Source organism: Notechis scutatus, chromosome 3 (genome assembly GCF_049901735.1).
Source record: "Notechis scutatus isolate UNSWTSFEM ecotype Mainland chromosome 3, rNotScu1.2, whole genome shotgun sequence".
Taxonomy (NCBI): Eukaryota; Metazoa; Chordata; class Lepidosauria; order Squamata; family Elapidae; genus Notechis; species Notechis scutatus.
In genome coordinates, this window is record NC_142011.1 from 81,913,487 (window position 1) to 81,941,384 (window position 27,898).

Here is a 27,898-nt window from a genome sequence, read left to right on the forward strand (position 1 = left end):
TGAAATATTCAACTCAGTAGGTAATTTAATACAGGTACTCATCACTTAATGACCATAATTGGGAACTCCATTCTTAAGCAAGACATCATAATGACTACAACAGACTTATAACCACACTCTTGCCATCATCCTTCCTTTGGTTTCAAATACTCACAATATTTGCTGGGATAGTTCACAGTTTATTCAAGGTCAAAGAGATAACAAAATTAAGCAAACCAAAACAAACTATTTGATAGACACTTGCTTGAATAATTAGCTTTTTAACAAGAGTTTGCAGAAGAATAGTCCAAAATCAGTCCAAGGTTCCAAGAGTTGGATCACATTTGTCAGCCAGTTCAGAGATCAGAATTTACAGGCAGAATCAGGGATGGGATCCGACCAGTATAACTACCAGTTCTGTTGCTCTACGTCGCGCGCATGCAATTTACGACCTGCTGAGCTGCCTGGACAGCTGAGCAGCGCTACGTGCAGGTGCGCAGCGGTTGGAAAAGCCCTTTTTTCCTGCTTTTTCAACCGCAGCTGTGCTGCGCAAAGCAGCTGCAGTTGAAAAAGCAGGAAATAAAGGACAGGTAAGAGCCCGGGCAGGCGGGTGGGCCAAAACAGCAGCAGACACAGAACCGGTTCTGTGTCTGCTGCTCTTCAGAGCTACCGGTTCTGTAGAGCCGGACAGAACCAGTAGAATCCCACCCTTGGGCAGAACCCACCCAAATATCATACGTACACCAGAGAACAGACAATTGTTTTAAAAAAAATTCGGATAGGGCTGCCTTTTAAATCAGGCTTCAGCCAGCTGTTGCTGATCAAGAGACTTATTCTCTTGCTTGGCAAAAAGCCTTGGCAAAAAATAGAGAAATCTTGTCTCTGTTCTTCTTTCTACTTGCTGGGTGTGGGGGCTGGGAGGCCTTACATCATTCTCATCTGACACTCTGGCTATCCAGGTGATGCCTGTTTTTGATCAGCCTCATGTGATTCTTGGCTTTGTGTTTCCTGAGCCTGATTTTCTACATGTTCTGCTGGAGTATCTTCTTCAAACTCAGAGTCAGCACCTAAGTTTTAGCCCATGTCAGTTAAACAAATCACCTATGGTCATTAAAGTGGAACTTCACACAACAGCAACTTGCAATTTTACTGCTGGCTGCTCCATTGACTCTACTCTTCAGAAGCCATATGTGAGGCACTCAAATGGTGATTACATAATCGTGAGATGCTGTGAAGATTGGAAGAGCCCTAGTCTTGTCCTCATGTCCATGAGGACACTGCAAATCCATTGCAAATGTAAGGACTGATAGTAAAGTTCCTTTTTCAGAGCTGTAATAACTTAGAACCATCGCTAAACAGAGCAGTTGTTAAGGGAAGACTACCTATACCAACCTCTACTGGTAATGTTAGTACTGGTAGTAACAACTATTGGTTACTATCAACCTGTAACAATGTTTGTATCATCTCACAACTCTTGGATATTACAATATTTCAATTAAAATGGTTAAAATCCAATTCACAAAAACAAAATGAGAGAGAAAAATAATGAGGCACAAGTAGTGTTAGGTAAAATCTCTCTGGGGAAAAAAGTTTAATTTTTGTAAACTTCCTAAAAACTACTGGGCTAATATAAGTAAAGAGACAGTTTTGTAGCATTGCAACTGCTTCTTTGTACCTCCTATCTTAACTCTTCTAACATCCTAGTAACGTGAGATAGCAGGAAAACCCCTCCCCAATCCTATATCCCCTATTATAGGGTACTGTTTTATTACAGGAAAAGATACCAGCTAATAGAATGTTTTCTTTTCTAAAAAAATATTTTTAGGAAGGAAAAACATCTAAAGGAAGACACAGTGCCTAAGTTAAAAAATGTAACCATCCAAATAATTTATATTTTTGTTAGATTTTCTCTGTATAAAAATCTTCATTGAATTGCTTTATTTTGAGAACATACTCATATGGAGTATGGAGATAGCTTTGAAGAAAGTAGGTGGCAACCATTATAAAAACTTCAGCTTAGCTTAGAAAGACAGGAGGAGATGATGAAAATTGCCCTGGCTTGACTCTTTGGTTAATTTCTTAATTTTCAAAATTCAGAAGCCTGTATCAATAAATTTGAGTACTAGCATTTCTTGTTGTGTCTGTTTTTGACCAGATCTGCTTCAGAAAGCTTATAGTACACCCTCTTCTTGTTTGGCTATCTCAATCTTTCCCTTAAATCAGAAATGAAATGGTCACTAATTGCCATTCCATTGAAATAAAGTTCCATTGAAATAAAGTGTCCTGTGCTTGACTGCTCTGAGTTTTTTTAATTTTATTTTTGCCGTCTCACCTGGTTAAAAAATTAAGAGGTTTTACAATAGCTTTTATTTAAAGAAATACATTCAAAGAAAAAAATAAAGTAGATGCAAGAAAGAAAAAGGAAAGGAAGAGACAAAGAAAATAAAATTTGTATAAAATAAAGAAGTGGCTTCTGATCTTCCTCTTGACAAACCTAATCAGTCCTCTTTAAGTCTACATCATAATTTCCTTATTATAATCTATTCTTTCCAGCAATCAAAACCATGTCACAAATTCATTTTCTTTTTTATACCATGTCTATAAGAGGCTTCCACTAATGATGATATGACTTCAATTAGTTGAATAAAACCTTCCTGCCCACTGGGATTGCTACCTGAAACTGACTAGATCTTGATTGGTCTCATACTGAATGCTTTTATTGTCTTGGGCAGGAAATTTGGTAAAAGAAATGCCTCAGAACATGGTATATATACATACTATACTCTTGATTCATGGTGTTTGTTGGATTGTTCAGAGTTTCAGATTCAAAGGGAAAAGGAAGTTTAGAAGTATACAGGATCTCATGTGACACCTGTCAGCAGCTCCTTAAAGAAGCCATATCTTCTTCTGGGATTATGCATTGCAACATGATCTTCAAAAAAGATTAATTTGGACTAAGAAACTATCAACAGGTGTTACATATGTACCCACGCATGTTCTGAAACACGAATTCAAGTGTTGCACAACTTTATTATACAGTTTGTCTATTGAACACCTGAACTCTTGGAGGTTTATTATTTCTATACTTTTCTATGGGATCTGTATAGTGGCATAAATTTCATTCTGAGTCATATATACTTCCCGTGCAAACTTGCTTAACTAGCTAGACTTGTAATTAAGTCTTCCTCTGTAAATGCATTTGCTGCTTCTCCAGCTCAGTACAGTTCTTCTAGTTCAGACATTTCTGTAGATAACAAACAAACAAAAGGAAATCTATTATTAGGAATATATCTTTGTGATGTATGTATGTATGTATGTATGTATGTATGGTATGTATGTATGTATGTATGGTATTCAGCTTTGTTCGGGTATTTTCCCACGACATTATAGTTGTGCTTTTAAAGTTGTAGCAACGTTTCGGCAGAATCTTATCTGCCATCATCAGGCTTCTGTATTTTGTTCGTCTGGAAGAGTGCTGGAAGCCTGCACTCTGAAACAAAAAAAATCTCCACACCACAAGCCAGGCAAACACCTGGGCACAAACAGATCCCCCCTGATACCTCCAGCTCAAACACACCCCAACCAGGCACCCAGATGAAACCTAGCTTCCTAATAAATGATAGCCGTCAGTTTACTTGGAGCCAAGCCGCACTAAAAGCCTCCAATACAAGCAACACAATGTTGCCAGCCAATCAAGACAAAAAAAGCCACAAAAAAGACAGAAGATATTAGAAACACCAATCAAGCAGAACACAGCAAACTCCAAGACCAATAAACACAGACCAAGACTCCCAACCAATCAGGATGAAGAAAAAACCATTCTGGCACAGCAGATGGATAGCACCAAATTTAAAACAGAAACGGCTGTGAAAGTCTGACTCACAGAAGAACACAATAAGAAGCCTGATGATGGCAGATGAGATTCTGCCGAAAAGTTGCTACAACTTTAAAAGCACAACTATAATGACGTGGGAAAATACCCGAACAAAGCTGAATACCATACATATAAATACCCGCGAAAACTTAAGAAAACAAATATATATATATAACGTATTACATACGATTACCAGGCATGATATTCTTCTGATTAAAATCGGAATTCCGATTTTTTTTGGGAATCGCCCCCTCCTTTCCCCCCACCCCTTCTTCTCCTCCTTCCCCTCCCCTCGGAGGCCCCAAGTCAGGAGTTGCTGGCGCGGCTCCAGTCCCGCGTTGCCTCAGGAAGGGAAAGGCAAAAGGAAGAGCCGCGGCGGCTTTGCAACGGCAGCAGCGGCTCCTGGTTTTGCCTTTCCCTTCCCGGGCAGCGGGACTGGAGCCGCGTGACTGCTGCGCGGCGGTAGCAACTCCTGACAGCCCCAGCCGGATACCTGAGCGGAGCCGGGCGGTGCGGCGGAGGCCGCTGAGCGGCAGGAAAAGGGAGCTGGGCCAGCCACAGACCAGCCTCCGTGCAACACGCCGCCCGCCCGGCCCGGCGAGGGAAAGCAGCGGGCGCTCCCGGGCGCGCGGGGGGGTCTCTTTTGTCCAGCCCCGATTTTTTTTCCAGAGCGGAATATCATGCCTGGATTACATATTTGACAGAATAACAGAATTGGAAGGGACCTTGCATGTCAAGATGACATTTAAATCTGAGATGAGAAAAAAATAGTTTCTGACTCCCATTATACAACAATAGCAGTAACAGAATTACCATACCCTACCCTAGTTCTCCAGAAAATGTCAATTTAGAAAGTGTTCCTATTGAAATTAACCTAGTTTAAGAAGCCTTGTTAACAAGGAATGTGGGTTTTTTATATAAAAATCATTTTTGGTTCTTTAAATTGAATCTCAGTATTTAATTTTATCCTGCCTTTATTATTTTTATAAATAATTCAAGGTGGTGAACATATTTAATACACTTTCCTTCTCTGATTTTATATGTGTGGGTAAATAAAAAATAAAATCTGCCATAATTATTAATTTCAAAATAATTGTTTCCATAATATTGATCTTTAGTTTAGTACTACTGTATCAATTTGGCCATTATATTCAAGGATGTTGTTTTTGATTAAATATTGTTCAGTCTTTTTCAGGAGAAATAGTTCCACGATGTTTTTAATATACTGCATCTGTTATATTATTTAGAGGAGACAAAAACCTTCTCAAAGAGCTTTCTTCTCAAAAGAGTTATCCATTGAGTGAGGGAAAGGTATCAAATACATGTGCCCCAATGATAAATTTTGGATCCTTTATACCAGTGGCCCCCAACCTTTTTTGTGCCACGGCCTGGTACCGGCATCACAAAATGATCCGCGGCCCGGTACTGGCATCAGCACGCATGGCAAGGTGAGCCGAGCGACCGGCCAGCCAGCCGTCCCCCGCTTCTCCCCGCCACCTTCAACTCCTCCTTTGTACCTTTGTTGATGGGCTTTGGGACGGCTTTGGGATGGTCGCTCGGCTCGCCTTGCCTTGGGTGCTGAAAGAATCCTCGCGCCTTCGTTTTGTTCGAAGCCTCCCCCCCCTTCGATGAAACTAAGGCGCGAGGATTCCTTCAGGACCCAAACGCCACTTTCCAACCGGAAAAGCTCACCAGAAGCACTTTCTCATCAAAACAAGATGGCGGCGCTCAGCAAACCGGCGGCCCGGTAGAAAATGTTCCACGGACCGGTATCGGTCCGGGGCCCAGTGGTTGGGGACCCCTGCTTTATACTTCAGTATTTTGGTGATTTGGATAAAGAATTGAAACTTATGCTCATCAACATATAAACTTGAATGGGTTATTGACACTGGACAAGACAGCAATAAAAATGATACTATTTTTGTAGTTTGGCAAAATTGGCTGAAAATAGCACATCAGATTTCAGAGACAAGTTCCAAATTCTTCACTCGGGAAATAAAAAATCAATATCTAGCTTAGTAATAGTACTTGCAGAAGAGTAATGGCAAATTTAATATGAAGCAGCAAGAGTAATGAGGCTGCAAAGAGCAGTACAATTTTGAGCTACGTCAACAACATATATTTTCCAAATAATGGAAGATAATTGTTCTCTTTTCTTTTGGTCAGCCCCCCCCCCCTTCAACAGCTATGTTCAGTTCTGAGCACCCCATTTAAGAAAGATTCTAACCAACTGGTTGCAAGGAATGACAATGCTAATCAGAGTATTAGAAACTAAGCCATATAAAAGGATTGAAGGAGCTTTGAGAATGGATACCTGGAGTGGCACAATAGACTCTTCCAGCACTTGAATTGATGTTACCTAGGACAAGCTGACCTGTTTCTCTTATTCTTTAAATGCAGATCATGGAATGGTGAATAATACATAATACATAGGCTGATTCTAACTAAATGTTAGGGGGAAAGCAATGAGAGGAATTTGACAATAGTGCCAATTATCTTGGTGGTGGGCTCCACCTCATTATATATGTTCAAAGTAGATATCTGGGATGCTTTAATTTGGATTTCTACAAAGAAGGGAGTTCACTTCAATGGCCTAAATGGTGTTGTTATGATTATTCATGTTAAAGATGTATTGGTTGTTCTGAACTTTCTGGAAATCATGTGCCAGAAGTAAGTAATCTCTCTTCTCTTTCAGAGTTTCGCTCATTGGACTAAAATACAATGAAGCTTCCTTGATTTCCACTTAATGTGAATTCACATAATAATCATAGGGAGCACACTTTAGGATTTGATATAGAAATATAAAAAGGGAAATGTATTTTGTTCTGAGCTTGAAACAAAACAGTCTCATTTGATACTTCTTGTACAAATATATTTGGTAGAATTAAAATTCAAGGTTGCTCTAGCCAGGGAAAAAAACATTGAGAATTTCTTGTTTTTCAGCCAGGACTACAAGTAAGGGTCAGGTAGTGTCTGTAATGAGTTGTTATCTCTTATCATTGAGACAGCTGCCATTTCAGTTTTAATAAATAATTTCCTTCACCAATCTTTAAATATATAATCTCTTTCACTAATCTGATTTCCCATTTACCAAGCAATATAAACAGATTTGATATGTATCTTCTTTTTGTAGCTGCTTACCAAGTGCAAGCCTAGCAAAATAATTTGTGTTCTCTGCTGATTTTCCCCCCTGCACATAGTACTATATAATAGTGTTGCTAGCTGCTGGTATTTCTTAATTACATAGAGAATATTAATCTTACAACAACAAGACATAGGCATCAGAATTTAACAACTCAAACCAATATTGTTCCAGTAGTACTTTGTGCACAACTTCAGTAAGATTCACTATGCACACTACCTGCAAAATAAAGTTTAATATAGCATAATCCATCCACATGAATCTTAGCTTTCCTACAGCAAAGTGGTTTTAAAAAGCAATTTATCAGTTGGACTGGCAGACATGCAGCTGTGTAGGTCTTTTTTTCTGGCAACAACTGCTCCTTCTCAAAATTTTACATTACATATCTTAGCTAATCAGAACAGGAGCATAACTGGGATCTGTTGCTATATAGACTAGGCCCGCGATGGCGAACCTGTGGCACATACGCCACAGGTGGCACCAGGGCCATTTGTGCTGGCACACGAGCTGCAGGCAGACTGACCTCACTGTGCATGCATGCGTCTCACAGCTGATTTTTGGCCAGTTTGAGGCCTTCTTCGGCCTCCCGGAGGCTTGAGGAAGGCTTCTGAAGGCTTTGCAGGCCAAAAACTAGACCCATTTCATCACTTCCTGTTTTTCCGGGATTGCGTACGCATGTGTAGGGGGCGGGGGCGCACCTTGACTTCTGGGTGCTGGCACAAGAGCGTGCAAGCGCATGCACAATTTTTGGCACAGGAGCCCAAAAAGGTTAGCCACTATTGGACTAGGCTGTGAAAAAAACCTGCATTGTCACAGAACGTAGTCCAGTGGCAGTGCTCAGAATGCTGAGAATACACCCCCCCTCCCCCCAATTTTTTTTTTCCTGCTGGGAACAAAACATGCATTCTGAGTTGGAAACAAACTCTCAGAAAACATGTTGGCTTCAGATTTAGCATACATGAAATGTCTGCCTTATGATTGGAACATTATGAATCCCGATGGTTTAATACGCTGTGCAAACCAAAACCATTTATAATTTACTCCAAAAAAGATCATTTTCTTTTCCTTCCTCTGCCTATTTAGTTTTCAATGCATAGAGAAAAAAAGTGTCTGTCTTTCTCTCCCTGCAATATTTTATAAGTTTATTCCCACTGCAACCCTTGCCAACTCTGAATGGGTAACAATAAAATAAAACATTTTATACACATAAGCACATAAACAGCATATGAAATGTAGAAGAAAATCATTTGTTCTTAAAGGAAAATCTTAACCTTTTGTTTTCCTCAGTGTGCCAGGAAATGATCTGATCATGGTTGTGGCTCCGTGAGCTGAATGATTAGAAGCCCCTCATAAGTGACATCTCATTTCCCACTTGATCTTTTCTTTTGCAAACCACATGATCTAATCTTTTCTAAACAGGACAAGTGGGTGAAATATTTTATAACCCATACAAGTTTAACAAATATTTGAAATGTGAATTAATTGATTTCAGGTTGGTGTTGTATTTTTTTTAATAATCAGACATCCGCTTCTGATAGTAAAATATACTCAATAAATTTGAAGTTGTTTGGTTTTATTATACAAAATTTTCCAAATATCTCACATGTGATACTTATCTGGGTGACTAGCCTATTATGGTTATTAGATGAGTGGAAGCGATTGCAGAATTTACTAAATTATTGGGAAAAAGTTCAAATTTTCTTAAGATGCTCGTATTCAAAGTTCGATCCATTTAGGATCTACTTGAATGCACTTACTGATTGTATACAAAATGGGAATAAATACTTTATTAAGGATGTCTGTTAATTTCTAAATCATTAATCCAATATTCCCTCTTCCTTCTCTTTGTGGTTACTGATTATTTAATTTTCTCCTAATGCAAAATTGAATGTGGAAAAATTCATTTTCAAGATGTTCAGAAATTGAAGGAGTTAAGGAAAAATTAACTCAGCAGTATTATCCTTGTTTATTAGATTGGTATCTTGTTTTTCATTCATGAGTTTAAGATCAGTTATATGTCCTTCCTCCTGATACTATGAAGTGAGGTGTACCTGAGGCAAGGTGAGTTGTTAAAGTCAATCAATGGCCTTTCAGGCTCAGGATGGACTGAACATGGTCTAGTTTCAGAGTCTTAACCATATACTCTCTCAGTCCAGACAACAGAGACAGAGACAACCAAATCTGGTTAAATCAAATGCTGAAGAGCCAATTAGGAGAGAAGGTTTCCTATCTTGGGTTTTTACAACTGGAAGGGCAATCTCTATTTCCCCCCATCTTTGGAGATTTCTGTTTCTCCTCTAGGATTAGCTGAAAACCAGAAAAGGGGAAAGCCCCATCTTCAAAACCAGCAGCAACAAGACTGGATCTAGTAATATGGACATCAAGGTAATGTCAGTGAAGCTACTTGTAACATACATTCTGATTTATTCTATGAACTGAAATATGGCACGTGAAATCAGGTGGCTCAAGAAAAAAAATAAGTCCTTCAGTAGACAGCAGCTGTTTCTTCTTCAGAAAATCTTTTTTCTTTTCCTTTCCAGCCTTCTTAAGGCTAAGAAAGAGACTACCATTTTCTTACTGGAAAACCAGCTGCTCTGAAAAAGGTTTCCACTAGACTAAAGTAATTTGTGAGAGATAACAGAGCTGGCAGTCTCTGGAAATCGCAAGAGGATGTAGTAGAGTTGTGAGAAGAGGGTTTGGAAGTCTTTCATTGGAATCGTCAGGAGGTCCAAGCTATTACACCTTCAGTATGAACTGTCCATCACACAAACTTTTTCTTCAAAAAACTGCAATCGGATCAGGATAAGGGATCAGTTCAAATACTACATTAGATTAAGTTTTACAAATAATGTAGTAATACAGATTACATGATAGAAAATACCATGGCCTTTGGAGAATATTTAGTAATAAAAGAATAATGGTTTTCCTGTTAAAATAGTTTCCTGTTTTCTCCTTTCTCTTAAGCTCTTTGCTATATTTATTTGTTTTATAATTTCTCATTCATTCTCGCCATATGACCAAACTACCTCAACATATTCTTTCGTGTGTCACTCTGTTTTGTATTCAATGTACATTAGTTCAGTGCCCATTAATTTTTGATCCCATCTCTTCTTATGTGTTCTTTTAAGTACTCCATTACCAAAATATTCAACTTATTCTGATATTTCACCTAACATTCCCAATTCACACTTCCATATTTTAAAAGGGCAGAAGCAAATTCTCACCCATATATTTTATTTTTTAAAAAATATTTTTTCAATATATCATTTATTTATTAATTTTTTAATTTTTTTTTTTTTTTTTTTTTTTTTTTTTTTTTTTTTTTTTTTTTTTTTTTTTTTTTAAATATTATATAGAGATAAAATTTTTTTTTTTTTTTTATTTTTTTATTTTTTTTAATTTTTACTTAGTTTTTTTTTTAAACTCAATTACCATTCTCCCTCGAGCCGCTCGGAGCATCCAGAGACTGGGATGTGCTTCTGAGTCCTCTTCTTGCAGGCTGAGCTTTAGATGAGAAACGCTCCGCCCCTCACGTGGTATCGCGCAGCGTCTCCCCAGTCTTTTGCTCAGCCTCGAAGAGTCAGGCTGTGTTTCAGAGAGCTCCTTGGCTGATCGCACATTTCTTTCCTATTACAACCCTCTCGTCTTGATAAGGTTTGCCTTTCCTTCCTCCTCCTGCGCAAAGGGTCTGGACTTAAGGGAAAATTTTCCCCGTCCTTGGGGCAAAGCTGCGGGCTCGCAGCGCGATAGCGCGACCCCCCACCCTTATCAGATCGCTCGCTGCCTTCGCGTTGCCTCGTGGCAGCGTTTTCTTTACTGCTGGATTCCCCCCCACCTTAAACGCCGATCGGGAGGGTCATCGCCCCTAGGGCCCTAGGCGCTGAGCTGACCAGCAAAGCCCTCCCTTTCCGTCCCGAAGGCGTCCCGACGGTTCAGCTTGCGGCCGCCATTTTGGCTCCGCATCGTGGTCGGGCGCCATTTTGAAATTCTTAGCTGCGGTGAATTGGAGCCCCAGGCCTTGGGTCAAAGCTTAGCTGCCCATTTCTTCCACCTGGCTCGCTCTTTTATTACTTGTTGGCCTCCCGCAGCCCGTTTTCGGGCGAAGTTGCAGCCCCCCTCCGGTTTTATTTTTCTTGTCTGGAGGCCTGCTGCCAGAGGCTCTTTCTTCTACCATAGGCCTCAGGTGTTTATTTGACTGATTGGCCTGTACTGAGATATACGAAGTTCTCACTGTTACGGTTACTGTTTAAAAAAAAAAAAGAAATCTATATATATATATATATACTTAATACAAATACAAAAGGAATATATTAAAAATAATAATAATAATAATAATAATAATAATAATAATAATAATAATAATAATAATAATAATAATAATAATAATAATAATAATAATAATAATAATAATAATTTTTGTTTTGTACAATAATATTTTTTCGTAGATATATAAATATATACGGATAACCTGTATATACATTTGGTACAAAAGCATAATAAAGATAAAAAATCAATCAAAAGGAAAAGGAAGAATTACAAATTAGAGTATCTATTTTTCTGTACATACTATATTTCTTAGATACCTTACTGTTATCTCTGTACACAACAAATTCCAAAAGGGGGAGAGGGCCAGCTTCACCTTCACCCGGCCTCATCCAGGCCTGATCTGGGCGAGCCAACCGCCTTTGATAGTATTTGTATCTAACATGGCAGACGACAATCCCTCTAAACGTCCTTCTTTGAAGGCTAAGGCAAAGTCCCACTACTTGCGCAGGCAGGACAAGGAACCTAAGGGCTCTAGACAGGACAAGGAACCTTCCAAGGCCGCCCAACGTGACGCCTTAAGGCGCCACAAAGCGTTGGAAAAAGAGTTTGACCGGCGTTCAAGGGAGTCCCGCTCGGAGCCGTCAATACCTCCTCCTCCAAACCCTTCTACCTCTGCTCAATCTCTCCCCTCAGACCCCTCTTCCTTACCTAGGCGCAGTTCGCTTCAGGGTCTTCCGACCCCCGGACCTCCGACCAGACGGACCCCCGAAGCCACCTTTACACCCACAGCCGCTGGTCTGCGCCACGATGAACCCTCTACCTCCGAGGTTCCACCTCACATCAGGGCTTGGATGGAATCAGCCATCCGCCAGGGCATAGCAGAGGGACTACAACACATGACCAGATCAGGCTTCTCTCCGCGAGCCTCCGAGCACGACTCGATATCAATCAGATCCCTTCCACAACCGGTCCCCCAGTTGATCAGGTACTCTCTCAGAGGGACAGCCCTCCTCCGATTGGGGCCCAGGTGGAGGAGGAAAGGGACTTTGGGGATTTCAGGGAAGAGGAAGAGGATTCCCGGATGGGATCCTCCCGCTACAGTGAACCCCTCTTAGAGGCTGACATCATGGAGGGGAGATGTCGGAGGACGAGGACCCTTCCCCGACCAACCCTCCTTTGGGGGCTGTTCAAACCGCATATGTTCAAGTCCCTCCTCCTTAAGGCCAAGAATGTCTCTGGCCTTCTTCCCCAGTCCACTGCAGAAACCCCCTGTCCCAGAGGGCCCGGAAGACTCCATTTTCACCCAACCAGTGGTGGAAGCTGAGGTCATCCCATCCCCTCCCATCTTCGTAGATCTGGTAGCGAAGCAACTTACCTCCTCAGGGACCCCTCCCACTCCCTCTAGCCAAGACAAGAGATTCTTTAATCTCGATTCGGCTCTGTCTAACCTTCTGAATATCCCGGAGGTTGATGACCCCATTGTGGGTCTAGCCTCCTCCTCTACCCCTAGTGAGGCCCTAGAGGCCTTGAAACCTGAGGACAGGCGGGCGGAGCAGGCGCTACGCAGGGCTCACCTATCTGACGCCTGGGCCATTAAATCAGCTACGGCCGCCTCATTTTTCACGAGGTCCTCTATCCGCTGGCTACGTCAGCTCAAGGACCACATCCCTGCTTCCAATCTCAGAGCTCACCAGGATATAGCGAAGTTAGTGGCTGCAGCCGAGTTCTCGGCTGACGCCACTTACCAGTCGGTAAAATTTTCTTCCAGGGCCATCACGTCGCACGTCACGGCTAGACGCATGCTATGGCTCAAACACTGGCAGGCGGACGTAAAGAATAAGGTCAAGCTGGCCACTGCTCCCATTACGGGAGATAAACTGTTTGGCCCAGCTTTGGAACCACTGCTGGTCGAGGGCCGCAGTAAGAGAAAGTATCTGCCCTCCCTTTTCGAAGATTGGAGGCCAGGGGCTCTCAGCCCTTTCGGAGGAGCTTTCCACGCCCCTTCTACCAACCCCCTTCCCGCCCAGATACCCTAGACCCCCTTCCTTCCGATCCCAGGACCGCACGGACCCGGGCGACAGATCCAGACGCGGTGGCGGCTACAAGAGACCCTTTCGGGGATCGGGAGGAAGGCCCTACCGCAGAAGGTAGAGCCTCTTCCTCCCCCCATTGGCGGCCGCCTCAGCCACTTCGCCGCCCAATGGGACATATCCACTTCCGATGCATGGGTTAGGGACACAATCAGGTTTGGCCTCGCCCTGGAGTTCAGGTCCGCTCCCCCTGATTGTTTCTTCCCATCCCCTCCTCAAGGGATCCCTCCAAACGTGCACTAATGGATGCTGCCATCCATCATCTTCTTGACATCCAGGCCATTCAACCTGTCCCTCCGGATCAGAGAGGAAAGGGGTTTTACTCCCATCTCTTTGTGGTGCCCAAACACTCTGGGGGTTGGAGAGCCATCCTGGACTTGAAACGGCTCAACCATCACCTTATCCAGCGTAGATTCAAAATGCACACTTTGCAATCTATTCTTTTAGGCACCAGGCGGGGAGACTGGTTATCTTCCATAGATCTTTCGGAGGCATACCTCCATATTCCAATCAGGCCTTCCCATTTCAAATTCCTCAGGTTCTGTCATAATAGCCTTCATTATCAATACGTGGCCCTTCCCTTTGGACTGGCCTCGGCCCCCCGGACCTTCACCAAGGTCCTGGCGGCCCTGGCGGCTCATCTCAGGAGCGTTCCCGTCCGCCTCCACTGCTACTTGGACGATATCCTTATTCTATCCCCGTCCAAATCCCAGGCAGTCAGGGATACCAGGGTCACCCTCTCCACCTTACAGGCACACGGGTTCCTAGGCAATTGGCAAAAGAGCCACCTTACCCCTTCCACCCGAATCAACCACTTGGGTGCCATAATTGATTCGGTTTCTCAAAGAGTTTTCCTCTCCCAGGAGAGGTTCCTTAGCATTCAAGCCCTGGTCAAACAGATCAGGCGTTCAAGGAGGGTGGCCTTACTGGACCTCTCTAAATTGTTGGGCAAAATGGTGTCATGCATCTCTATTATTCCCTGGGCCCGTCTACACAGCAGATCCCTCCAGTGGTTCCTGCTCCCGTTCCAACGATCCGGAAGAAGCAACTCGAAGGCCAGAGTCAGGGTCCCTCCAAGGGTCCTCACGTCTCTTCTATGGTGGACCAATCCGCCATCAACAGAGGCCACCTCTTCGCGGAACCTCAACGACTCACCGTCACTACGGACGCAAGCCTGTCCGGTTGGGGCGCTCATCTCGACTCGCTCTCGGCACAGGGCAGATGGTCGCCGTCCGAGCAGAGGTGCAGCATCAATTGGCTAGAGCTTCACGCTGTCCATCTGGCCCTGCGCAGTTTTCCTCAGATCCGCAAACATCACGTCCTCGTTCTCACGGACAACGTCACGGCCAAGGCCCATATCAACAGGCAAGGCGGCACCCAGTCCATCCAGCTAATGAGGGAAGCCGAGCGCCTTTGCCGCTGGGCAGAATCCAACCTCCTATCACTAAAAGCCGAACACATCTCCGGAGTAGACAATACTCAGGCGGACTGGCTGAGCAGGGCCACGGTGGACCAGGCAGAATGGCGTCTCCATCCATCCCTATTCGAGGAAGCGTCCAGAATATTCGGCCTTCCGGTGGTGGATCTCTTCGCCTCCCCGTCCAACACTCAGCTTCCACGGTTCTTCTCCCGGTATCCATCTCACCGGTCGGAGAATCACAACGCTCTGCGCTGCCCATGGCCCCCAGGGCTCCTATATGCCTTCCCTCCGCTCCCGTTAGTTCCCAGAGTAATACAGAAACTTCTTCAGGAGAGGGCAGACCTTCTCCTGGTGGCTCCCTATTGGCCCAGGCGACCGTGGTTTGCGGATCTCCGCAATTTATCGGTAGCGCCCCATGGAGGATCCCCGGACAGGGTCTCCCTCTCTCAGGGGCCCTTCTGCATCCGGAGCCTCAATGGCTCCAGTTAGCCGTCTGGAGGTTGAGCGGATCCGTCTGACTAGTGAGAATCTCTCGAGTCAAGTCATCGACACTATTTTGGCCGCCAGGCGACCTTCCACTACACGAATTTATGATGCCACTTGGAAGGGGTTCTGCAAGTGGTGTAGCGGGTCTCAGGTTGATCCCCTCTCTCCCTCTGTGGCTCAGATCCTAGATTTTCTTCAGGAAGGCCTTCGTAAGGGGCTCGCACCTAACACCCTGAGACGACAAGTTTCTGCCCTCTCAACCGTGGTCTCCTGTGATAACTACGGTTCCCTCTCTCATCACCCCCGAATTAGATCTTTCCTTAGGGGTGCCACCAACCTGTGCCCTCCCACTGTTCACAGGTTCCCCACATGGGACCTCAACAAGGTCCTCGTTTCTCTCACACGTTCCCGTTCGAACCTTTGAGGGATTCATCCCTTCAGTTTCTCACCTTTAAGGTAGTTTTTCTAGTAGCTATTACTTCTGCTCGTCGAGTTTCGGAAATAGCAGCTTTGTCAGTTAGGAGCGATCTATGTGTGTTCCACGCTGATCGGGTGGTCCTTCGTCCTGACCCCACATTCCTACCCAAAGTTAACTCTCCCTTCCATAGGTCACAGGAACTGGTTCTACAAATTTTTGCCCTAGGCCTCCAGGGGCAGGGAGGTCCTCTGGCACACCCTAGATGTTAGAAGGGCCTTGCGTATATATATTAAGCGCACTCAATCCATGCGAAGGTCGGAATCCCTCTTCCTATCCTTTCAACCCAGGTCACTGGGGCTTAAGGTTTCTCCTTCCACCATCAGTCGCTGGATCAGGGCTACTATTGCGAGGTGCTACCTTTCCCATTCTCTGCCCGCTCCGGGTGGAATAACCGCCCATTCCACCAGAAGTGCAGCCACCTCGGCGGCCTGGGCCACACAAGCCCCCATCGCTGACATTTGTCGGGCAGCCACATAGTCCTCTCCGTCCCCGTTTATCAGACATTATAAAATAGATACGTACGCCTCAGCGGAGGCCTCTTTTGGCCGACGGGTTTACAGAGGGTCATCAGTGATCCGGAGGGGCCTTCGGGCCAGACGGAGTCCCACCCGTAGGACAGCCCAGCTTTGGTATGTCCCAGTCTCTGGATGCTCCGAGCGGCTCGAGGGAGAATGGGCGTTGGTTCTTACCTGATACGCCCCTTCTCGGCGAGCCGCGAGGAGCATCCAGCCCCACCCTAATTTCTCCGTCTGGTGGGGACTCTTGCTTCAGCCAAGGAGCCAATAGTAGATTAGAAAGAATTAATAACCTCTCTTCTCGTTATCGCAAAAAACTGGGGAGACGCTGCGCAATACCACGTGAGGGGGCGGAGCGTTTCCTCATCTAAAGCTCAGCCTGCAAGAAGAGGACTCAGAAGCACATCCCAGTCTCTGGATGCTCCTCGCGGCTCGCCGAGAAGGGGCGTATCAGGTAAGAACCAACGCCCATTTTCCTTTGATAATATTAATTTAAATGTTCAGATCTGCACTCCAATCCAGACATGTTATTGCAACATACAATCTATATAATATTTGCTAGAAGTATTTAAGAGTTGTTAGCTTAACGACATGAGATCATTTGTATACAATAATACACAAGCATTTAAATCCCAACTAACACCCTTCAAGCATTCCTTATTCATTTTTCCATAAATACATTAAACTCTCAAGGGGATATTATACATCCTTATCTTGCTGCCTGTTGAATCATTCTTTAAGCATTTTATTTATTCTTACACAATTCTGACACTGCATCATATACACTTATATTCAGCAAATAACCTTCATTTTCTTGCAGACGGTTCTGTAATTCAAACTGTACGTTATCATATACTTTCCAAAATCAACAAATGGTCAAACATCCTACTATATAAAACATGTACAGTAATGGTTCAAGTTACATATTAGTATTAAGTTGACAAGTGAGTAACCTATAATAGTACAAGATTAAATATATGTGTGCTTTTCCTAATCAGATTTGATCTCAGTACCAACCAGCTTCTAAAGTGGTTTATTTTTATTTAGGATTTGGACTTCATCTCTTAGTTTAATTATCTGTTTTGACAGGAAGTGTTTTGAACATTGTGGAAAATCAGTATTAAATGGACCAATGGATAATTGACATCTGAAAAATATGGCAAGTTTCGCCAATGTCTTATGATAATTGTAGACTGCATATTTGTTATCTCTGAGTGCTTGTATGTGCTCATACAGTTAGAAGGGAGATGTAAGGGTGAATTGTCTAGAAAAAAAAAGATTTTTGTCTTTATTATAGAGGTGATATATAAATGAGGTAACACTACAGATACACATAATTATGTATGATTGAGGTTATCTACCATGTTTCTCATATAATAAGGCTGGGTCTTTTTTTTTTTTTTTTAGCCCTGAAAAACGGCTAGGGTGTCTTTTCGGGGGTGAATTTCTCCCCCGCAGGCAGCCATGCCTCACCACCAGTCATTCCTAACGGCCGATCATGGTGAAGCGCGGAGGGCTCCCTACCCCCACCAAGAGCCTTTGCTGCAGACCCAGGTCAGCAGGTGGATGGCGGTGGCATGGATGTCTGCCAGCGTTTCAGCCACTTCTCGGGCCTCCGTAGCTTCCACGGTTCCCGCCGGCACTGGTGCCTCTCTTGCCAGCGCCATCTCCAACAACAGCTGCTGCTGCTATTGTTGGAGACGGTGCTGGCAAGAGAGGGACAGCTGCAGCTCGGCCTGGGCGTGCTTGGAATGCAGGAACGGGCTGTGCATTGGGACTTTTGGAAACTTTTAGAGCCCGAGGTCGGAGCACCAAGGGTAGCAGCGGCAGAGACGCTCGCTCGGTTCTTCTCACGCCCAACCAGCCGCTCAGGATTAAATGAAAACGCACCATGCGGCACTCCCAGGTACCTCAAAATGTTTTTTTTCCCTGTTGTTGTGGGGATGGGGGGAAAAGCAGGAGCAACTCAGATGCTGTTGTTGAAGACAGTGCTGGCGAGATAGGCACCAGCGCTGGCGGGAACCATGGAAGCTACGGAACCCCGAGAAGTGGCTGAAACGCTGCCGGTGGACGCCGACGCCGCCTGCCCGCTGACCTGGCCTGCAACCAGCACCATACCCGGGTCTGCAGCAAAGGCGCCTGGTGGGGGTAGGGAGGCCTCCATGCTCCGCTATGATCGGCGGCTGGTGGCGAGGCGTGGCTGCCTGTGGGGCACTCCTAACAGCAAGTTTCCCCCGCCTTTCCCCCCATTTTGCATGTTTTAAAACAGACCTAAATTTGGGGGGAGGGGCTTAATTTCATTTTATGCCTAGAAAACATGCTGGGTCTTCCTATTGGGGGGGGGGGGCGTATTGTTGGAGAAACACTGTACAACAACAAGTAGTGGCCGAATATCTTCGCTTAGTTCATATGCATGTGACTTACTAGACATAGATACTGAAACATCTTGGTATTCAGTTGGAATTTTTGTTGAAAAATAATGACTAAAAAAAGTTTATAAAATTGAATTTATGTGACTCTATAATTCAGATGTGTGCAGGAGAAAAAGGAAGAAAATGAACTTTTTAATATATTAATAGTACACAGCTTAATTGCTTATATTTATTTCCCAACAAGTGTTGGAGCTGATATGGTATATACATTTAAATAAGAAAAGTTATTAGGTAACTCAGTGGGACTTAGTTTTGAGTATGAGTAGGGTTGTTATGGTTCTCAGGCTTATCAGAATAAAATTCCTGTGTTGCAAATCTTGTGGAATTTTAAGGCATTTAGGTTAAAAATAGACATACAACATATTCTCTAAATCTGACACTTATATTAGTGTTATCAGTCAGCTCTGTGACTTTCAGATAAAGAATGACTGAAAACAAATAGTAGAAACTCACATAGCTTTGCAAACTAGTGAGTTAACATATTTTTCTGATTTTTATAGGGAGATGTGCGAAATATCATTGTTCCTGAGAACGTGAACATTGGACAGAAATTTGACTATTCGGACACAATGGTACAACAGAATTTGGATGAAGTGAAGGATCAAATTAAACGGGAAATAAGGAAAGAACTTAAAATCAAAGAAGGAGCAGAAAACCTCAGGAAGGTCACTACAGATAAAAAAAACTTGGCTTATGTAGACAACATTTTGAAAAAATCAAACAAGAAGCTAGAGGAATTGCACCATAAATTACAGGAATTAAATGCTCACATTGTGGTAGCAGAACCTGAAGATTTTACAGGTATGCAACTTGTTTTCTTTCTTTTTGTCAATGGTGTAATTTTTTTGCAGCAATTTAGGTGGAAACAGATTCTTTGGTATTTTGAACATAGTATTCCTAGACATTTTACCTGCTTTTAAATATTGTAGGTTTTGGCAACATTTGCAGTTCATTACTTGCAGATGTTTGCATGTAAAAAAAAAAATGGCCATCCTCATGTCTGTTAAGTTATATGTGGAAACATCCGAATTTGGAATGCTTGTGTCATCTGGTTGTTGTTAACGTTCTCTTCTGTATCATTATTTGTGCCTTTTATTAAATATATTGATACTTTTCTGCCAAAGCGTCTCAAAGTGGTTAACAGTAAAAACAGCAGTAGAATACTTCTGTTGAGGTAATTCCCCGTTAGGAGAATGAGCGCATACAGGGAGACGTATTTGAAAGTAGTGTTTGAATAATACACACACAGCATACAGATACACTGTACAGTAAATGTTGGTTTTTACTTCCAATAAAGGTTTTAAGCAAAGTTCAAAAACAAGCAGTCCAAAGTCATTCACAGGTAAGTCAGTCAGTTTTCAGTCCAGGGATAATCCAATAACAAAGTCCAGCGTCAAAAACAGTTCAGTATCAGACTTACATCAAATCCAAAAATAGTCAATTAGAAAGAACGGCAATACTCTCTAACAGAAGGAAACAGAGAGACTCACTGAGATACACTCTTTTCTGAGACTAAGACTAAGACAACCCAGATTTCTGGCTCCATCTTATGGCCTTTTGAGAAACCACGCCCAATTACACTTTTAGGATTCTCTTAAAGAGACAGTATTAAAATGTCTATCCTGGTTTATATATTGTCCAACCCAAATAGCTGTTAGGTGACATATTCCTAACAACTTCAAAACAATAAAATGCAACATTTATTTATTTTAAGAAATTTTTAAAATGATAAACATTCTTCCATCATTTATGCTGGGAAGGCTTGGCTAAAGTTTCAAGAACTACTAAAATAAGTTATTATTGGTGCCTCCTGAATTTCAGAGGAGAAAGTGTTCCAGAATGAGCTGCCACCACAGAGAAGTCCTCACATGACTATATAGAGGTTGAGCAGGACCTTCACTGAAGGTCTGATGGAACAGTTCTTTAAAGGCAAGCAGCAGTGCTATTATGGGTGAAGGAGTGGATAAATTTGAAAAATAAAAGAATTTTGGCAATTGAGGGCCATGACCTCCAAGCAGGGTGGCATGCCTTCCTATGGGACAAAAAAACCAAGACACATTCATACTTCCATAGACATTTGATAAGAGAATCACTACTGCAAACTTGGGAAAAGGTTAAAAAAAACATTATATGACAGTGGTCGCCAACCGGTGGGCCTTGAGAAAATTTTGGTGGGCCGCAGAGAAATCTCACCCCCAGAACACCCCCACAAAGCAATTAATCCAGGCTGCACAGAAACACAAGGCTGCGCCGCCCACATGGCCCGCAGGAACGCTCCCCGCCCACTCACTCCTTACCCGGCAAACTTGCCTGCTAAAATTGCTATTTTTCCTTTTCCCGACCATCATCTGTTCTGCTGTGCCGGGAGATTTAGATTAGCTAGGAAACAGGAAATGGTTGGATTTCTTGCTTTCTAGCTAGTCTTTAGATCTACGGCTCTGCTTCCCTTAGGACTGAAGGTTTGCTTGCAAGCAAATTTGAGAGACTGAGCTAGTCGATGGCAGATAGATAGATCACTGAATGATTCTGTGAGCAACTCAATCTATCCACTTTGCCGGATTTTGGGTAAAAATTGCTTTTTTTTAAAAAAAATCAATATTAACATACATGGTGTGTTGTGAGTTAATTTTATGAGTTTGCTTGCAAGCAAATTTTATGTGACAGATTGAGCTAGCCAATGGCAGATATATAGATCTCTGAATGAATCTGTGATTCTGTGAGCAACTCAATCTGCCTGCTTGCTTTGCTTGATTTTGGGTAAAAGTTGCTCTTTTTTATAAAAAATTCAATATTTATATAAATATTTATAATATTTACATAGCCATGCCCAACCAGTCACATGACCACCAAGCCATACCCACAAATTAGGCCACGCCCCCATAACCAGTTAGTTATGAGTTTGGTGGTCCCTGAGGTCCAAAAGGTTGACGACCCCTGTTATATGAAGATACCAAAATGGGTCTCACCAATGGAAGCGATATTACACCCAAATATGAGGGATACAAGGAAAATGGTCAGATATGAAGAACTATTAGATAATCAGGGGAAGTTAAAAATGATTGATAAATTAAAAGAACAAGATATAATTATAGATTGGTGGTCATACTTACAAATTCAGACAAAATTGAGAAAAGACTTAGAACGAGGGATAGAAAAGGACTTACAACAACTGGACCAAATTTTGACAGGCAAGGAGATAAAATTTATAACAAGAATGTATAACTATTTGTTGGAAGTGGAATTAGGAGAGGAAATAGTAAAGGGATCAATGATTGCCTGGGCAAAAAATGAAGGGCATAATATAAATTTAGAGGATTGGGAAAAATGTGGATTGATAACTGTAAATTGACATTGTCAACAGCATTTAAAGAAAATCAATATAAAATGTTTTGTAGGTGGCACCTAGCCCCAGCAAGACTGGCCAAAATGTATCCAAACACCAAAGCAGAATGTTGGAAGTGTAAACACAAAGAAGGAACGTTCTTCCATATGTGGTGGCAGTGTCCAGAGGTTAAAAAATATTGGATGAGGGTACAAAGATGGTTATTAGAAATTAACAGATCACAAATTAGAACTTGAAACGGAAATATTCTTATTAGGAATAATTAAGGGAAAGTTGAGCAAGGTCATCCGATACATCATTATACATATCATAACTGCGGCGAGAATAGCCTTCACACAGGATGGAAGAAGGAAAAGATATCACCTGAAGAAGACTTGACACAAAAAATAATGGATTGTGCAGAACTGGATAAATTCACAATGGAATTAAGAGGCAAAGATGATTCAGACTATTATGCGGTTTGGGATAGGTGGTACAAATGGGTGGAGGATAGAAATAAGACTTGATGTTTACGTATAAAAGGAGATGTATGTATTAATAACGACAGGAACATTGTTAATGTGAATAGAGATTTGTATTTTTGTTTTTTTTAAAAGGCAATCTGGCAACATGATTTAGGAGATTATGCTCCTAAATCTTAAAAATATGCTTAGCTATGATATAATATTAAAAACAAAATTTAGAAGAATGATGGGAATTCCTCTTGTGCTAATTATCGTTCTGTATTTCAGTTACAAGGTGTATAATTTGATGGCTTGAATGACATACAGAATATTTTTTATTCCACAGTATTTCACAATTTTTTTTTTACTTCTGTACTCTTGTTCCCTGACTACATTATGTTAGTTTGCTGTAATATGATATGGTAGGAGTGCTACTGTTCTCCTTAAGTTCTTCATTTAGTCAGTTTTTGATGCTGAAAATCAGTAGTTGCAGAACTTCAGCATTTGAGTAAACTGCTTTTCTACAAATTCTGAATCTGTGAAATTTTTTTACGTTTATACTCTTAAAGTTCATTGGTGGATCTATAGGTAGTCTTCAACTTATGATCAGTTGTTTCATGACCATTCAAAGTTAGGATGGACCCATCCAAAAGCTCCTTACTACTTGATTTCGAATTTACAACAGCTACACAAATAAACTCGTCATGTGATCATATTTTGGGCACCTGGCAGCTGGCTCACCTTTCTGGTGCTTGCAGCGTCCTTTGGCCACATGACCATATTTTTTTTACTTTTTTGTCAGTTATTTGCAGAAAAAAAGGCACTGTCATGCCCCAGTTGGAATCTGATTCTGAGGGGATCGAGCAGCTAACAGGGAGTGGGAGTGTGGCTCCAATGACTGTGGAAGAAACTGGGCATAGTCCAGCTGGGGATTCAGAGGAAGACCCAGGGCCACCCTCTCTTCATCCTAGGGCACACAGGGAGGTACAGAGAAGGGAACAATGTGAGTTACGTGGTTTTTCGGGGAGGAAAGGGCCCTGATAACCTTCATTAGTTGCAGCTGGGAAAACTGTTTAAAAAGGCAAACTACGCATAGCAAAGTTGCTGGAAGCAAAGAGTGCATTATCTTTGTTTGTCAAGGTTTATCTGGGTTCTGGTTGTCCTCCCAACTTTTTATTTATAATTTATATGTACTTTGGATTTGGACTGAATTTCTTCCCTTTTAAAGACTGTTCTTGGGAAAGTTTTTTCTCCTGCCGAAGATAACTGGACATTGGGGGCCAAGTTGGAGGTATTAAAGGGACTTTACCTACTTTTGTAACTTTGTTGCTTTTGTGCCACACCCCGGGTCATCACAGGCACATTGGATAAAATTCAGCTATGAATTTGCTTTATAACCACAGTATTCACTTAATGACTGTTGCAAAATTGTTGTATACTCAAATCTGGTTATGTGATTATATGCTTAATCACCACAACAACTTAACAACTGTAATTCTGAGCTCAATTACAGTTGTCTGTTGAGGAATACCTGTATATCATCAAGTAAATATCTTTGGAATTGCCCAAATTTCATATTTGTTTTTAATGTAACATGCTGGTAGGATGATATTATTTTTCTGCCAGCTAAAACAACAGTGTCTTTTCTGTGATTTACATCAATATTCCAAGTCATGTTCCAGGGTGAGAAAAACAGGGACTCGTGGTATACTGACAGATTAGCGGTCTAAAACATTTATGGTCTTATCCAAACAGCTGTACTTGATGCTTTCTGCCATAAAGATTAGTACAAATGATGATAACATTAAAGATGCAATGAGAAGCAATGTGGTGGCACAGTGGTTAGAATGCAGTATTGCAGGCTAATTCTGCCAACTGCCAGGAGTTTGATTCTCACCGGCTTAAGGTTGATTCAGTCTTCCATCCTTCCAAGGTCAGTAAAATGAGGACTCAGATTGTTGGGGGCAATATGCTGACTCTGCAAATTGCTTAGAGCGGGCTGTAAAGCACTATGAAGCAGTATATAAATTTTCAGTGCTATTGCTATAATGGTGATTAATTAAAACTGGTAATGGCAAAAATTTCTTACAATGGCAATATTAGGATTACCTTAAAGTTAAAATATACTACTTTGTTCATTCTTCATTATAGTGTCAGGTTTTTAATGTTGTAATACAGTGCATACATTCTTCCCAATTTAAAGTTGCTGTGGTTTCAAGGTCATATTTTCACCTTTTTTATTATATCATTGAGATTTGGTTTGGGAGAATGACAATGTCACTCTCACTAAATTCTGTCCTATAGCAGCCTTAATCTCTAGACCAGGGCTGTGAAACTCACGGGCCAGACGCATCACACGCTGGCCACGCCTGGTTTAGCGAAGGGGAAAATAGTCATGATACATCACGTGACAACGGAGGTGGAGGAATTGTCAGGGATGATCTAATGACAAGACAATGCATGGTCTTGCCATGTATGTGGTGGTGTGATGACCCAGGATGGGATACAAAAGCAACAAAGTCACAAAAACCAGTGAAGTCTCTTTAATTCCTTCAACTTGGCTTCAAAGGTGCAATTACCATTGACTGGAGAAAAAACTCCCCCACAAACAGTTGCGCAAAAGGAAGAACCCCCATTCAAACTCAAAATACATATAAATTATAAATAGAAAAAACAACACAAACCACACTGAAGCAATTAAGGAGACAAGGCAGGATAAGGGCTTGAAGACGTCCACAGATATCGAAATACACACACTGGGAAGGACGCCAGAACTCAGATAAGAATGGACAGACTAGATATATTTTCATGCTTTGCTTCCAGCACTGGCCCATGCGTAATTTGTCCTTTTAAACAGACCTCATAGCTGCAGCCCATGAAGGGATCAAGGCCCTTTCCACCCCTGTAGACCATGCCATTCATGTTTCTCCCTCATCCGCTCCTCTCTGCATGCCCTAGGATAAAGAGGGGATGGGCCTGGGTATTCCTCTGAATGCTCAGCCAGTCTGTGCCCTTCCCCAGTTTCTTCCACAACCTCCAGAGCCATACACCCACTCCCTGTTGGCTGTTCCTCCTCTCCCTCAGAGTCAGATTCTAATAGGGGCATGAGAGGTGGTCAGTAAGTGTCTATAATGTTGGTCTAGGGGGACAGTTAGGATCCTGCTTGTGCAATTCATCTTGCTGGATTGTCAAGTTTCTTGACTTCTTGGAACTTACTGTAGGGCTTTGGTAATAATTTTAATTTCCATATGTGTAAAGAAGGTTTTGGGAAAGTTCAGGAGTCAATCATGGGTTGGAAATGACATACATAGGCAATTACACTTTGGGTTTGGGTTTTAGGTCCCATCAGCTATTTGGTGATCTGAAATTGAATGGTAGAAGAATGAGTCCTTTCGCATAGTCAGATCAACCCATGATTGCTCTGAGATTTGTTACCCCCAGAATGCTTCTGTACAGTAAGTAGATCAGCTAAGAAGTCTGCCTCAAGCCTGTGTAGGGGGATCTCTGGAATTTACACAAGCCCAGAGTATTTGACAAGATTGGCCTCTAAGCCTACTTTTTAATGTGTTTACTGAAAAGTTCCAGTGGAGGAAGATCAGGGGTGAATTGGACCGGATGCTGGTAAAAGATTACACTCAAGACAATACCATTGTAGTAAGGATAACAAGGAGGATTTGTTTTTGCCCTAATTGTATCCACAGTAGCTCTTGCTATAGTGAACTATACACATTTTGGAGGTGGAAGACATTAGTGTTTGCCTGAGGGGCAGGCTGAAATTTTCTGACCTAGATCCCACATGGGCAAGGTCGGAAGAGATTATTGTGATCAAATGTTGCAATGAAGAAACAGCTTAAAACTGAACCAAGCACAAGAGACTTACTTTTTGCTTATGTAAAATTTTGTTCAGATCTAGTGTTGTCTCTTGATGAAGTGGCACTGGAACAGTAAGTTAATTCCATATTTAATATATTTCATTTTGAATTATTTATATTGATTTAATTGTTGCTGTTGCGTATGTTTGTTCCTAGTACTTTAATTATTGATTCATTTTATATTTAAAATGAAATATGGATAGTAATAGCAATAGCACTTAGACTTATATACCGCCTGTCATGCCTGTCAGAATCTGATTCGGAGGGGGAGGCCGAGCAGCTGACAGGGAGTGGGAGTGTGGCTCCGTTGGTTGTGGAAGAAACTAGGGAAGGGCAAAGGCCGACTAGGCAGAGCAGGGGAGAGGTAGCGCAAGGGAGAGGGAATTCAGAGGAAGACCCAGGCCCACCCCCTCTTCATCCTAGAGCACACAGGGAAGAATGGAGAAGGGAACAACATGAGTTGCATGGCTTACGGGAGAGGAAAGGACCCTGATTCCCTTCATTAGCTACAGTTGGGAACACAGTGTTTAAAAAGGGAAGCTGCACACAGCAAAGTTGTTGGGAGCAAATCGTGAATTTATCTGGTATTGTCGAGGCTTATCTGGCTTCCTGGCATCTTCCCAATTGTGTGTGTTTTGCTGGGCTTTCAAGTCTGCAATTCCTTTTCCTGCCCTGTCCAGTTAATTATTGGAGTGTGGTTTGTGTGGATTTTTATTTACAGTTTGTATGTACTTTGTTTTTGGACTGAATTTCCTCCACTTAAAGACTGTTTTTGGGAGAGTTTTTTCTCTAGACAAAGGTAACCTGGACATTGGGGGCAAAGATAGAGGTATTAAAGGGACACTTCTTGCTTATTTGACTGTGTTGCCTTTGTGCCACGCCCCGGGTCATTACACCGCCTTACAGTGCTTTTTTTTAAAAAAAAAAAAGTTTTATTAATTCTTCAAGACATACAATACATAAATACACAAAAACACAAAACATAAAAGCATAAAAAATCTCTTTTCTGAAAGTTGCTTAGTCCCGGGTTATAACTCTTGGTACAGACACAAATTCAAATTCATATTCCTTTTATATACCATTTCATATCTTATTAACATTTTCAATTTTCTATATAACTTCTCCTTACAGTGCTTTACAGTGCTTTACAGCCCTCTCTAAATGGTTTACAGAGTCAACATATTGCCCCAAAAATCTGGGTCCTCATTTTATTGACCACGGAAAGATGGAAAGCTGAGTCAACCTTGAGCCTGTCAGGATTGAGGGAATTGAACTTCTGGCAATGTGAGCAGATTTGGCCTGCAATACTTCATTCTAACCACTGCACCAACACAGATACATATTGTCAATGTTTTGTAAACTGCTAGATGGATATTGTTAATTGTTTTGTAAGCTGCAATGAGTCTATTGCTTTGGCAGAATATAAGTAAAATCAAATCAAATCTCTACTCAGTGTTCTAGATAGGTATTCATTTAGTGACTGGGATTGGGATTGGCAATACAGTTATTAAGTGAAGCGATCACTAAGTGAAAAATCACATGATCACAACTATGCTTA

General features: G+C 42.1%; 1 protein-coding gene across 3 annotated transcripts in view; it reads left to right on the forward strand.

Annotated features, from left to right (window-relative positions):
• The window catches only part of PKN2 (protein kinase N2), a 79,692-nt gene that overhangs the window by 21,245 nt on the left and 30,549 nt on the right, over positions 1-27,898 (forward strand). For 2 of the 3 annotated variants that reach the window (XM_087960582.1, XM_026674136.2), the window contains exon 2: positions 19,183-19,483. In XM_087960582.1, the coding sequence (XP_087816708.1) occupies positions 19,183-19,483 (301 nt within the window). Of the gene's footprint in view, positions 1-17,339; positions 17,414-19,182; positions 19,484-27,898 lie in introns of all 3 variants that reach the window. The other variant, XM_087960583.1, reaches the window with a different exon arrangement.